We start from the raw sequence: 13749 nt of genomic DNA, 5'->3' as shown, positions 1-13749 counted from the left end.
TACAGGAGGTGTGTGTTCAGTGTATATATAGTGAGTGTAGAGCAGAGCCCGGCTGTCCTCTCCCATCACATACATATATGGTGTATACAGGAGGTGTGTGTGTATATAGTGAGTGTAGAGCAGAGCCCGGCTTTCCTCTCCCATCACATACTGTACATATATGGTGTATACATGCGCTGTGTGTGTATATAGTGAATGTACAGCAGAGCCCGGCTGCCCTCTCCCATCACATACATATATTGTGTGTGTACAGTGTATATATAGTGAGTGTAGAGCAGAGCCCGGCTGTCCTCTCCCATCACATACATATATGGTGCATACAGGCACTGTGTGTATATAGTGAGTGTACAGCAGATCCCGGCTGTCCTCTCCCCATCACATACATATATGGTGCATACAGGCACTGTGTGTATATAGTGAGTGTACAGCAGAGCCCGGCTGTCCTCTCCCCATCACATACATATATGGTGTATACAGGAGGTGTGTGTGTGTGTGTGTGTGTGTGTATAGTGAATGTACAGCAGAGCCCGGCTGTCCTCTCCCATCACATACATATATGGTGCATACCGGAGGTGTGTGTATATAGTGAGTGTACAGCAGATCCCGGCTGTCCTCTCCCCATCACATACATATATGGTGCATACAGGCACTGTGTGTATATAGTGAGTGTACAGCAGAGCCCGGCTGTCCTCTCCCCATCACATACATATATGGTGTATACAGGAGGTGTGTGTGTGTGTGTGTGTGTGTGTGTGTGTATAGTGAATGTACAGCAGAGCCCGGCTGTCCTCTCCCATCACATACATATATGGTGTATACAGGAGGTGTGTGTGTATATAGTGAGTGTAGAGCAGAGCCCGGCTTTCCTCTCCCATCACATACTGTACATATATGGTGTATACATGCACTGTGTGTGTATATAGTGAGTGTACAGCAGAGCCCGGCTATCCTCTCCCATCACATACATATATGGTGTATACAGGCGCTGTGTACAGTGTATATATAGTGAGTGTAGAGCAGAGCCCGGCTGTCCTCTCCCATCATATACATATATGGTTCATACAGGCGCTGTGTGTATATAGTGAGTGTACAGCAGAGCCCGGCTGTCCTCTCCCATCACATACATATATTGTGTGTGTACAGTGTATATATAGTGCGTGTAGAGCAGAGCCCGGCTGTCCTCTCCCATCACATACATATATGGTGCATACAGGCACTGTGTGTATATAGTGAGTGTACAGCAGAGCCCGGCTGTCCTCTCCCATCATATACATATATGGTGTATACAGGCGCTGTGTGCAGTGTGTGTATATAGTGAGTGAACATTAGAGCCCGGCTGTCCTCTCCCATCACATACAGCGCCTGTATACACCATATATGTATGTGATGGAGAGGACAGCCGGGCTCTGCTGTACACTCACTATATACACACTGTACACACAGCGCCTGTATGCACCATATATCTGTGTACAGTGTGTATATAGTGAGTGTACAGCAGAGCCCGGCTGTCCTCTCCATCACATACATATATGGTGTATACAGGAGGTGTGTGTACAGCGTATATATAGTGATTGTACCCATAGCCCGGCTGGCCTCTCCCATCATACATATCTGGTGCATACAGGAGGTGTGTGTACAGTGTATATATAGTGAGTTTACAATAGAGCCCGGCTGTCTTCTCCCATCACTTATATATGGTGTATACAGGCGCTGTGTATATAGTGAGTGTACAGCAGAGCCAGGCTGTCCTCTCCCATCTCATACATATATGGTGTATACAGACGCACATTTCACATTTTAGGCTTCCTAAAGGGGGCTATACCACTGCATATACATTTAGAGTTATTAGGAGGCTGGTCTCTTCTGGTTGAGTATATGATCTGGCCTCGGGGTGGTCTGCTCTTGCTCTAGCATTCTCTTTCCCCGCAGGACTGGACTATGAGCTCAATGGCTGGGACTTTTGTGTCTGATCAGCGCCAGGAATTCTGCGGTTTCTTTGATCAGATTGTGCAGGATCTGACTGCGGAGGATTGGGGTCACCCTGAGATTGGCGATGCGGTTTCGCGCTTACGGCAGGTGAGATTCTTGATTTGATCTTGCGTGGAGATCGCTTTCCATGGTCCTTCTGTGTCCTACATGGCGGTTTATTGTGCAGGTCCTGGAGTATAATGCTGCTGGGGGTAAGTGTAATCGCGGGATGACCGTCTTGGCCTCGTATCTGGAGTTGGTGGGTCCCGAGTTGCAGAAGGATGAGAATATCCAGAGGGCATTGGCGGTGGGCTGGTGTGTGGAGCTGGTAGGTGTGCTGCCCTGTGGCTCCTGCCCCGTTATTCGCGGACCTCTCCATCCTCATCGTTTCTTCTTTTAGCTCCAGGCTTTCTTCCTGGTGGCTGATGACATTATGGATAACTCTGTGACCCGTCGCGGGCAGCCATGCTGGTACAGGAGGGTAGGTGGTTATAGAGAGGAGGGGGATATGCTGTTACACGATGGATATGCTGATCATACTTCTCCTCCTGTAGGCCGGCATCGGACTGGACGCCATCAATGATTCCTTCCTACTGGAGGCCTCCATATACCGTGTCCTGAAGAAGTACTGCCGACAGCAGCCATATTACCTCAGCCTGCTGGAGCTTTTTCTGGAGGTGAGAAGGGACCTCCGATTGTCACCCTCAGATCTTGGGAGGCGCTATACATGGCAGCATGTTCCATTGTGGGAGGGCGCTATACCTGGCAGTCACACTCGCTCTTCTGCTCACAGACCTTCTATCAGCTATCAGGCTGAGCTGGGGCAGGCGGTACATACCACTGTGCAGAGAGGGGAGATGTGAGGACTCTAAGACAAAAAGAGGAACACCGAACATCATTTGTCACTGCACGCATGTTTTATTGTCACATCACATGTTTTAGTCATTTTTTGCACAATTATTTCATGAAGTGATTTTATTATCCATCTTCTATATATCTTTCAAGATAGAGATAGATTATTTATATATATATATATATAAATAATCTATCATTTTTTTATATCCTTATTGCTGTGTCTCACTAACCATATTTCCCCTTTTACATATTGTGTTTTTTTGTTTTATATTTATTTTTTTATAATTTTTATTTCTATTTTTATTTTTCCTTTTTTATATAACTTTGTGCAATAGTCTTATTTATACTTTTTTGTTTTAATTACCTGTGGCAATTGAGTCTTTATTATTATTATTATTATTATTATTATTATTATTTATTTTTTTCTATTGTATTTCCTAAATTATTTTAAGTTATAATTGTTTTTTTTTCTTTCTCCATGTTGGCACCCATCTTAATTGTAGTGCTATTTTTACCCTCATTAATAGAGGTATTTTAGATATATTTTTAGTCTCACCAATTTTATCCTTGTTCGGTGTTCCTCTTTTTGGTCTTCACGATTTATTTTACCTCACTGGCTCTGTGATATGTATCTATTGTGGTTTTTTTCACTAGGTCTCTAACCCAGCAGCTGCTGTGCACCAGGTGGCAGCTCTTCCCTCTGAGCTATTCAGCTTGCTGGACAGTTCCGTGCTAACGTGTCAATAGCTTGGAGGATTCCCATTCAAAATAAAACATAACCTTTAATAATCCATTAACCCCTTCACCCCCAAGGGTGGTTTGCACGTTCATGACCGGGCCAATTTTTACAATTCTGACCACTGTCCCTTTATGAGGTCATAACTCGAACGCTTCCATGGATCCCGGTGATTCTGACCGTTTTCTCGTGACATATTGTACTTCATGATAGTGGTAAAATTTCATTCAAATAACTTGCGTTTATTTGTGAGAAAAACCGAAATTTGGCGAAAATTTCGCAATTTTCCAACTTTGAATTTTTATGCCCTTAAATCACAGAGATACGGCACACAAAAAACTTGATAACTAACATTTCCCACATGTTTACTTTACATCAGCACAATTTTGGAACCAACATTTTTTTTTTTTGTTAGGAAGTTATAAGGGTTAAAAATTGACCAGCGATTTCTCATTTTTGCAACACCTTTATATTTTTACGGACCACATCACATTTGAAGCCACTTTGAGGGGTCTATGATAGAAAATACCCAAAAGTGACACCATTCTAAAAACTGCACCCCTTAAGGTGCTCAAAACCACATTCAAGAAGTTCATTAACCCTTTAGGTGCATCACAGGAATTTTTTTGAATATTTAAAGAAACAAAATGAACATCTAACTTTTTTTCACAAAAAAATACTTCAGGTTCAATTTTTTTTATTTTACCAAGGGTAACAGGAGAAATTGGACTGCAAAAGTTATTGTGCAATTTGTCCTGAGTACGCTGATACCTGATTTGTGGGGGGGAACGACTGTTTCGGCGCATGGCAGAGCTCGGAAGGGAAGGGGCGCCGTTTGACTTTTTCAATGCAAAATTGGCTGGAATTCAGATCGGACGCCATGTCACATTTGGAGAGTACCTGATGTAGGGGCTTTCCACTGTTTAGGTACAAGTGACCCCATTTTCGAAACTAGACCCCCCCCACCCCCAAGGAACTTATCTAGATATGTGGTGAGAACTTTGAACCCACAAGAGCTTCACAGAAGTTTATAACGTACAGCGGTACAATTAAAAAATCATATTTTTTTTCCACAAAAATGATCTTTTCAGCCCAATTTTTATTTTCCCAAGGGTAACAGGTCCCTAAAAGTTATTGTGCAATTTGTCCTGAGTACGCTGATACCACACATGTGGGGGTAAACCACTATTTGGGCGCATGGCAGAGCTCGGAAGGGAAGCAGCGCCATTTGACGTTTTTGGCTGGACTTGAGATCGGACACCATGTCGCGATTGGAAAACCCCTGATGTACCAAAACAGTGGAAACCCCCCACAAATGACACCATTTTGGAAACTAGACCCCCTAAGGAACTTATCTAGATGTGTGGTGAGCACTTTGAACCCCCAAGTGCTTCACAGAAGTTTATAACGCTTGGACGTGAAAATAAAAAAAACATTTTTTTCCACAAAAATGATATTTTTACCCTCAATTTTTTATTTTCCTAAGGGTAACAGGAGAAATTGGACCCCAAAAGTAGTTTTGCAATTTGTCCTGAGTAGGCTGATACCCTACATGTGAGGGTAAAACACTGTTTGGGCGCATGGCAGAGCTTGGAAGGGAAGGAGCACCATTTGACTTTCAACTCAGAATTGGCTGGCATTGAGATCAGACGCCATGTTGCGTTTGGAGAGCTCCTGATGTGCCCAAACAGTGGAAAGCCCCAATTCTAACTCCAACCCCAACCCCAACACACCCCTAGCACTAGCCCTAACCCTAACCCTAATGGGAAAATGGAAATACATACAGTGCCTACAAGTAGTATTCAACCCCCTGCAGATTTAGCAGGTTTACACATTCGGAATTAACTTGGCATTGTGACATTTGGACTGTAGATCAGCCTGGAAGTGTGAAATGCACTGCAGCAAAAAAGAATGTTATTTCTTTGTTTAATTTTTTTTTTAAATTGTGAAAAGTTTATTCAGAGGGTCATTTATTATTCAACCCCTCAAACCAGCAGAATTCTGTTTGGTTCCCCTAAAGTATTAAGAAGTATTTCAGGCACAAAGAACAATGAGCTTCACATGTTTGGATTAATTATCTCTTTTTCCAGCCTTTTCTGACTATTTAAGACCCTCCCCAAACTTGTGAACAGCACTCATACATGGTCAACATGCGAAAGACAAAGGAGCATTCCAAGGCCATCAGAGACAAGATCGTGGAGGGTCACAAGGCTGGCAAGGGGTACAAAACCCTTTCCAAGGAGTTGGGTCTACCTGTCTCCACTGTTGGGAGCATCATCCGGAAGTGGAAGGCTTATGGAACTACTGTTAGCCTTCCACGGCCTGGACAGCCTTTGAAAGTTTCCTCCCGTGCCGAGGCCAGGCTTGTCCGAAGAGTCAAGGCTAACCCAAGGACAACAAGGAAGGAGCTCCGGGAAGATCTCATGGCAGTGGGGACATTGGTTTCAGTCAATACCATAAGTAACGTACTCCACCGCAATGGTCTCCGTTCCAGACGAGCCCGTAAGGTACCTTTACTTTCAAAGCGTCATGTCAAGGCTCGTCTACAGTTTGCTCATGATCACTTGGAGGACTCTGAGACAGACTGGTTCAAGGTTCTCTGGTCTGATGAGACCAAGATCGAGATCTTTGATGCCAACCACACACGTGACGTTTGGAGACTGGATGGCACTGCATACGACCCCAAGAATACCATCCCTACAGTCAAGCATGATGGTGGCAGCATCATGCTGTGGGGCTGTTTCTCAGCCAAGGGGCCTGGCCATCTGGTCCGCATCCATGGGAAGATGGATAGCATGGCCTACCTGGAGATTTTGGCCAAGAACCTCCGCTCCTCCATCAAGGATCTTAAGATGGGTCGTCATTTCATCTTCCAACAAGACAACGACTCAAAGCACACAGCCAAGAAAACCAAGGCCTGGTTCAAGAGGGAAAAAATCAAGGTGTTGGAGTGGCCTAGTCAGTCTCCTGACCTTAACCCAATTGAAAACTTGTGGAAGGAGCTCAAGATTAAAGTCCACATGAGACACCCAAAGAACCTAGATAACTTGGAGAAGATCTGCATGGAGGAGTGGGCCAAGATAACTCCAGAGACCTGTGCCGGCCTGATCAGGTCTTATAAAAGACGATTATTAGCTGTAATTGCAAACAAGGGTTATTCCACAAAATATTAAACCTAGGGGTTGAATAATAATTGACGCACACTTGTATGTTTAAAATTTATTAAAATTTAACTGAGCAACATAACTTTTTGTTTTGTAAGATTTATGCATCTGTTAATAAATCCTGCTCTTGTGTGAAGTTTGAAGGCTCTAACTTATTTGCATCTTATCAAACCTGCTAAATCTGCAGGGGGTTGAATACTACTTGTAGGCACTGTACATTTTTTTTTTTTTTTTTTTTTTTTTTAATTTTATTATTTTTCCCTAACTAAGGGGGTGATAACGGGGGGTTTGATTTACTATTTATGGCGTTTTTTGTTTGGCAGCTGTCGCATGCTAAAAGACGCTTTTTATTGTAAAAATAGTTTTTGCATCACCACATATTGAGAGCTATAATTTTTCTGTATTTTGACCCACCGAGTCATGTGAGGTCATTTTTTGCGGGACGAGTTGACGTTTTTATTGGTACCATTTTCGGGCACGTGACTTTTTTTTTTTTTTTTTTAATCGCTTTTTATTCCGTTTTTTGAGACTCGGTATGAACAAAAACCAGCGTTTCATGAATTTCTTTTGGGGGGTGCGTTTACACCGTTGCGCGTGCGGTAAAATTGATTAAGCGGTTTTATTCTTCGGGTCAGTACGGTTACAGCGATACCTCATTTAGGTCATATTTTTTTTTTTTTTTTGTTTTGGGTTTTATGCAATAAACTTTTATATAAAAAATAATAATTTTTGCATCGCTTTATTCTGCGAGCTATAACTTTTTTATTTTGTAGCTGATGATGCTGTATCGCGGCTCGTTTTTTGCGGGACAAGATGACGTTTTCAGCGGTACCATGGATATTTATATGCGTCTTTTTGATCGCGCGTTATTACACTTTTTGTTTGGCGGTATGATAATAAATCCTTATTTTTTTGCTTCGTTTTTTATTTTTTAAGGGGTTTGCTAAAGGGGCTAACTAATGGGACAGTTTTATAGGGCGGGTTGTTACGGACGCGGCGATACCTAATGTGTACTTTTAATGTTTGGTTTTTTTTTTTGTTTTTTTTTTTTTAAATTAACACTTTTTATTTTTTTTAACTTTATTACATAGTCCCAGGTGGGACATTACTGTCCTTTGACAGATCGCTGATCTGTCACATCACAGATCACTGTGACAGATCAGTGATCTGTCACAGGCACTACTGCAGACTTCCTCAGGCCTGCGCTTTGCAGGCACTGAGGAAGCCGGCTCCCTGCAGGCCCCTGTCGCCATCTTGGATTCGGGGGCCTGCAGGAAAGGAGCCCCCCGCAGCAGCGCTGCACATTGCGCTGCCGTGGGGGGCTCAGGGAAGCACGGAGGGAGCCCCCTCCCTGCCGATGCTTCCCTTTAACCCCCGGTACACCGCGATCATGTTTGATCGCGGTGTTTAAGGGGTTAACGTGTCGGGGGCGGTCCGTGACCGCCCCTGACACATTGTGCCGGGTGTCAGCTGTGATAATCAGCTGACACCCGGCCGATCAGCGGCGCTCACCACGTGGGCGCCGCTGATCGCGCTAGACGTACTATCCCGTCCATTGGCATAGGGGCCCGGGTCCCATGGACGGGATAGTACGTCTGATGTCAGGAAGGGGTTAAAATCTAAGACAACACATACACACGAGCACATTATGTCTGTTTATCAGTGCTCATTTAAAAAATGGTTCGGTCTCCCCATTAATCATGGACCTAGACGCCCCGGCGTATTTTTCAGAGGTCACCTGCCGGGTATTCGGGTCCATATAGCAGCACAAGACAGCATGTGGAAAAGGAGGTTAATGGGGTTACAGGTGTGCAGTTTTCCCTAGCCTCCCTGTCGTGCCCAGGTATTACTCCTGCCCTTACAAGGACAGGCCCCAAATGGACCCTAGTGTCACCCCCAGTCCTCAGAAGGGGTATTGGCTCCCTACGTGTTTCCTCTCCAATAACGTCCCTTACTTTTTGGCAGTGATATGTACAGTCACTCTGCTGGTTGAGGCACCCGGCCATTGCGGGGACTTCTTTTTCTTTATGGACAAATATATTCAAACCCCCTTATATCTATTTGTATAACTCCCCTGATGAATCCCTGTTATTGAGGAGGAAACGCGTAGGGAGCAAATACCCCTTCTGACGACTGGGGGTGACACTATAGGGTCCATTTGGGGCCTGTCCTTGTAAGGGCAGTAGTAATACCTGGGCACGACAGGGAGGATCGGGAAAACTGCACACCTGTAACCCTATTAACCTCCTTTTCCACACGCTGTCTTGTGCTGCTATATGGACCCGAATACCCGGCAGGTGACCTCTGAATAATACGCCGGGGCGTCTATGTCCATGAGTAATGGTGAGACCGAACCATTTTTTTAAATGAGCACTGATACGCACGAGCACTATTATGTCTGTGTTTATGTGATGTCTTTACCTTTTAATAATCCATTAAAAAATGTTTTATTTTGAATGGGAATCCTCCAAGCTATTGACATTTAACCCTTGAGGGTTACACATGTGGTACTAAGCATTCTTTGCCAGAGCTGATTTTGTACAGTTCTGTGCTAACCCAGATACTTGCACCTGTGTTGTTTGGCTTCACCCTGATTGAGCATCCTATTTAAACCTGGCATAGCACGCCCTTCCTTTCAAGATTGAGCTACCAGCCTCTAGTCAAGCTTTCTTTCACCTGCTCCTTCATTCAAAGATTACATTGCTGCTCCTGTGTACCGACCCCTGACTACGCTACATGCTGCTCCTTTAAACTACATTGCTCCTCCTGTGTACCAACCCCTGGCTATCCCTAACTATGCTGCCCCTAGTGGTTTCAATATCACTACTCCAACTCGCGTTGGTCCATAACAGAATAATATTGTGCACAAATGGAGTTTGTTGCAGCCCAACAAAGCCAACAAGTTGCTGAACTTCAGAAAGTTTTTCTTGGTATGTGGTCCCAAAATTCTGAATTGCATACTCGGGTGTTGGGTCAGCAAAAACAAATTGAGTTACAGAGGTAGCTTCTGGATTTGCCGCTGCCCACAAAATTCAGTGGGGATCGTTATCATTACGGTGGATTCCTAAAACAATGCCGTATCTATTTCCAGATGCAACCTTCTCCGTTTACCAGTGACAGGAAAAAAAGTTCTGTTCATCATTAATCTCCTGACTGATGAGGCTGTTTTCTGGGTATCACCTTATGTGGAGAACAACTCTGACCTCCTAAATCACTTGGTCTCTTTCGTCACTGCTATGGATCAAGTGTTTGATTACCCAAGTCGTTCTACTACAGCTGAAAACAAATTGCATAACCTACGTCAAGGGTGGTGCTCTGTAGCTGAATATACCTCCGAATTCCGCCACTGGGTGGCAGATACCACATGGAATTTAGCTGCCCAGAGGAGTCAGTTTCTCCGAGGATTATCAGAGCTAATAAAAGATGGACTTGTAAGGGTCGAGACCCCTAATAATTTAGAGGACTTTATTCAATTGTGCATCCGAATTGATCAGAGCCTCATTCAACAAAGAAAAGAAAGGGGCAACTCCAAACACTCGCTGCCTAACTACTCCTTTACTAAATCTGCATTAAAACACCAACAGGAAATGGAAATTGTGCCTGAACCTATGCAAATTGATGTAATCCTAAAACCTCTCTGCAGTGGAAAAAGTGAGGGTTTCAGAAAATGTATACCTCTATTGTGGGGGCACTGGACATTTTGCCATTAACTGCCTAATAAAAGGATCATAGCCTTCACAAACGCCAGGACTGAAAACCATTTAGACCTTTTTGAACGGCCAGACCCAGTTCTGCAGACCATCTCATCTGTTCTTGGCCTTTATCATGCCATTGTCCCATTTTGTCGTTCCCTTACAGGTCATAATTGTGAGCCCAAAATACAATGCTCTGCCATGTTAGATTCTGGAGCAGAATGGACTTTTTTTTCATGGCCTTACAATTTACACTTGATATTAAAATAGCAAGTAGGACTAAATTCATGTCAATCGATATGGAAACTGGATAGATCACCTTTATCATCTGGACCTCTTACTCACGAGACAATTGAAGTTGAAATCTGCATTGAACCAAATCATCATGAAGTGGTTAGTTTTCATCTTATTTCATCTCCAAAATTTCCAGTTATTCTAGGAATTCCCTGGTTTACAATCCATAACCCATCTATCAACTGGTCATCAAGGACCTTTACCTTTCCCTCTGAGTACTGTAAGAACAATTGCCATGCTAATGTTTCTGTTCTCAAACAAATTCAAGTATCTGAGATTTCTTATCAGAATTATAAACTATCACCTCAATATCAGCAGTTCATTGAGGCCTGGAGTAAGAAGAAAACTGATCCACTACCTCCTCATTGTCCTTACGACTGTCCCATTGAATTGCTTCACAGAGCATCAGTTCCATTTGGGCAGATTTACTATCTTTATGAGAATTGAAAGTACTAAAAGAATGCCTAGATGAAAATGTAGAGAGCGGCTTTATTCAACCTTCTTCTTCACCAGCTGGAGAACCCTTGTTTTTTGTAGAAAAGGACTCAACCATGCGGCCATGTATTGATTATAGAGAAATCAATAAAATTATCATCAAGAATCGCTACCCACTCCTCATAATCCCTGAGTTGCTGGAGAAACTGTGTTCTGCCACGATTTCTACCAAACTCTATCTAAGAAGGGCTTATAATCTCATACGAATTCGCCTGGGAGATGATTGGAAAATTGCCTTTAGAACTAGATATGGACATTTTGAATACCTGGTTATGCCTTTCAGCCTTAGCAATGCCCCTGCCACCTTTCAGCACTACATTAATGATTTCCAAGATTTCGCGGCTCAATTTTGTAATCTTGATTACATTCTTATATTTTCAGATTCCTTGGAGGAGCATTGCAGACAGTTAAGGGGGTTTTACACTAAGCGATATCACTAGCAATATCGCTAAAACGTCACTGGTTTTGTGACGTTATAGCGATATTGCTAGCAATATCGCTATGTGTGATACTTACCAGCGACCGGCTCCCCCGCTGTCCATCGCTGATCGCGCGAGAATGTCCGGCTCCATTTCTCGTCGGGCGCTTCCTGCTGAGACTTCCTGCTGTGACGATGAGCGACGCGTGGAGGCGGGCGGGAGGACGTCAGGATCGCTGTGTGTGAATGGTAAGTATCGTGCGCTGCGTCGCTGCTGCATCGCTGTGAGGTCTGCCTGTGTGACAGCTCACTAGCGATCATTTAGCGATGCACCAGCGATCCTGACCGGGTCGGATCGCTGGTGCATCGCTAAATGTAAAAGGGCATTTAGTCCTGGACCGTCTACAGGACAACCCTATTTCAAAATCGAAAAATGTGAACTCAAACAAAACAGAACTCCATTTCTGAGATATATCCTCTCCCCAGAACGTCTGAGCATGGATCCCAGTAAAATCAAAGGGGTAGTTGACTGGCCTGCCCCAAAAAATATAAGATGTTCAGTGCTTTATAGATTTTGCAAATTTCTACAGAATATTCATTAAAAACTTTTCAAAAACTATTTTACCAGTTACTTCACTCATAAACAACAAAACGCTAGTTTTTCTTGTGTGCAGAGGCACAAGTGGTTTACGACAAACTGAAGACACTTTACTTGCGCACCATTACTAGTCCATCCAAACCCTGAACTGCCATTTGTTGTCAAAGTAGACTCCTCAGACTCTGCCGTGGGAGCCATTTTATCACAATAAGTTAGAGAACAGCATGCAGCTTCATCAATGTGCATTTCTTTCTCATACTGTGTCATCTGTAGAAAAGAATTAGGACATTGGAAATAAAGAACTTTTAGCTGTTAAAGTTGCCTTCTCTGAATGGAGACATCTTTAGAAGTGGATTAACAGCAAGTGATCTTCTAGCTAGAAGACTCTATCTACACCAGCAAGCTAGAAAAATACCAGAAATAAAACTAATCCACTTTATTCAAAATTAGGTTTAAAAAGGACTTAGTCCATGCATAAAAAATGTACATGTACAAAAAGACAAACACTTACAAGAAACCGCTCAATCTGACGCGGTAAGACCAAATTTTTAAACACCCTACCGGTATACCCTTGGTGTCTTTATCCAACTCTCCATAGACACCCTCTCAGAGTATCCGCTTCGTGTGAATTTGTTTTGAAAAAACACACTCTCATGGTGCCAAAAAAATGTATTTTACAGATCTATTGTCCTTTATGTGCCACTTCTGTGTAGCAACCATAGTCATCACTAACAATGATCTTAAACAAATATCATAATAACAGCCTTATATAAAATAATCACCTCTAATTAGAGAATGGCATAATAAATAGTCTGTAATAATATATAACCAAGGTGTAAATCAAGACATTCCTCTTTGCATCCTACAATTCACCACCTTTACAGATTTTTTATGTCATTTAGTATATCATGGAAAGATCTCACCCGAATCTTAACATTCATGGGTTCCTCCATGTGACGCTCCCTTCTCCCTACGCGTTTCACCAAACAGATCATCAGGGGAGTACTGAGTACAGCGTTATGCCTACATGAGAAAAATGCCATCACTGGGCTGTTCATTTATCTGCTTTTTATAGCATGCACTCTTTAGTGTGTTCCCGCCTCATAAAGATGGGCGGGTGTATGCCCATGACCATTTCCTGTTTGTATGTCACTATGGTGACAAGCCTGTTATTTTATATTCATTCACATCATCTACTCGCCTACTCTCATAGCATATTAATAGTATGCGACCACATATGCCTACGTTCAAAATACATGATTGTGCGCATTCTTTCCTTTATCGGGTTGCATAGTAACGCATTAGGATCAGCTTACTTCAGCGCATGCGCATTCTTCTTAATAACATCCAACCCTCTTTTTTACGTCACGGCGCCTATTTACCTCCTTCTATCAGCATCAGGAGAATTATCGCGCCTGCGCACTCCCAAACCTTAGCCGCTTCCCAGCGGGCTTAAACTTCTCAGTGCACGCTAGTCCCCTTATCGTGCCTGCGCACTCCATAAACACCCGCTTCTTTGCAGACTATTA

The 13749-nt window shown here is 43.2% G+C and overlaps 1 protein-coding gene across 4 annotated transcripts in view; it reads left to right on the top strand.

Moving 5' to 3' along the window:
- Nucleotides 1-13749, top strand: part of LOC141055651 (farnesyl pyrophosphate synthase-like) — a 51769-nt gene that overhangs the window by 29275 nt on the left and 8745 nt on the right. For all 4 annotated transcript variants that reach the window (XM_073552316.1, XM_073552315.1, XM_073552314.1 and 1 more), the window contains exons 2-5: nt 1930-2076; nt 2156-2296; nt 2369-2449; nt 2523-2645. In XM_073552316.1, the coding sequence (XP_073408417.1) occupies nt 1939-2076; nt 2156-2296; nt 2369-2449; nt 2523-2645 (483 nt within the window). In that variant the 5' untranslated portion in view covers nt 1930-1938. The remainder of the gene's footprint in view (nt 1-1929; nt 2077-2155; nt 2297-2368; nt 2450-2522; nt 2646-13749) is intronic.

This window comes from Dendrobates tinctorius, unplaced genomic scaffold, assembly GCF_039654945.1.
Source record: "Dendrobates tinctorius isolate UK_male_01 unplaced genomic scaffold, ASM3965494v1 ptg000189l, whole genome shotgun sequence".
Taxonomy (NCBI): domain Eukaryota; kingdom Metazoa; phylum Chordata; class Amphibia; order Anura; family Dendrobatidae; genus Dendrobates; species Dendrobates tinctorius.
This window is presented reverse-complemented; position numbering and strand designations above follow the sequence as displayed.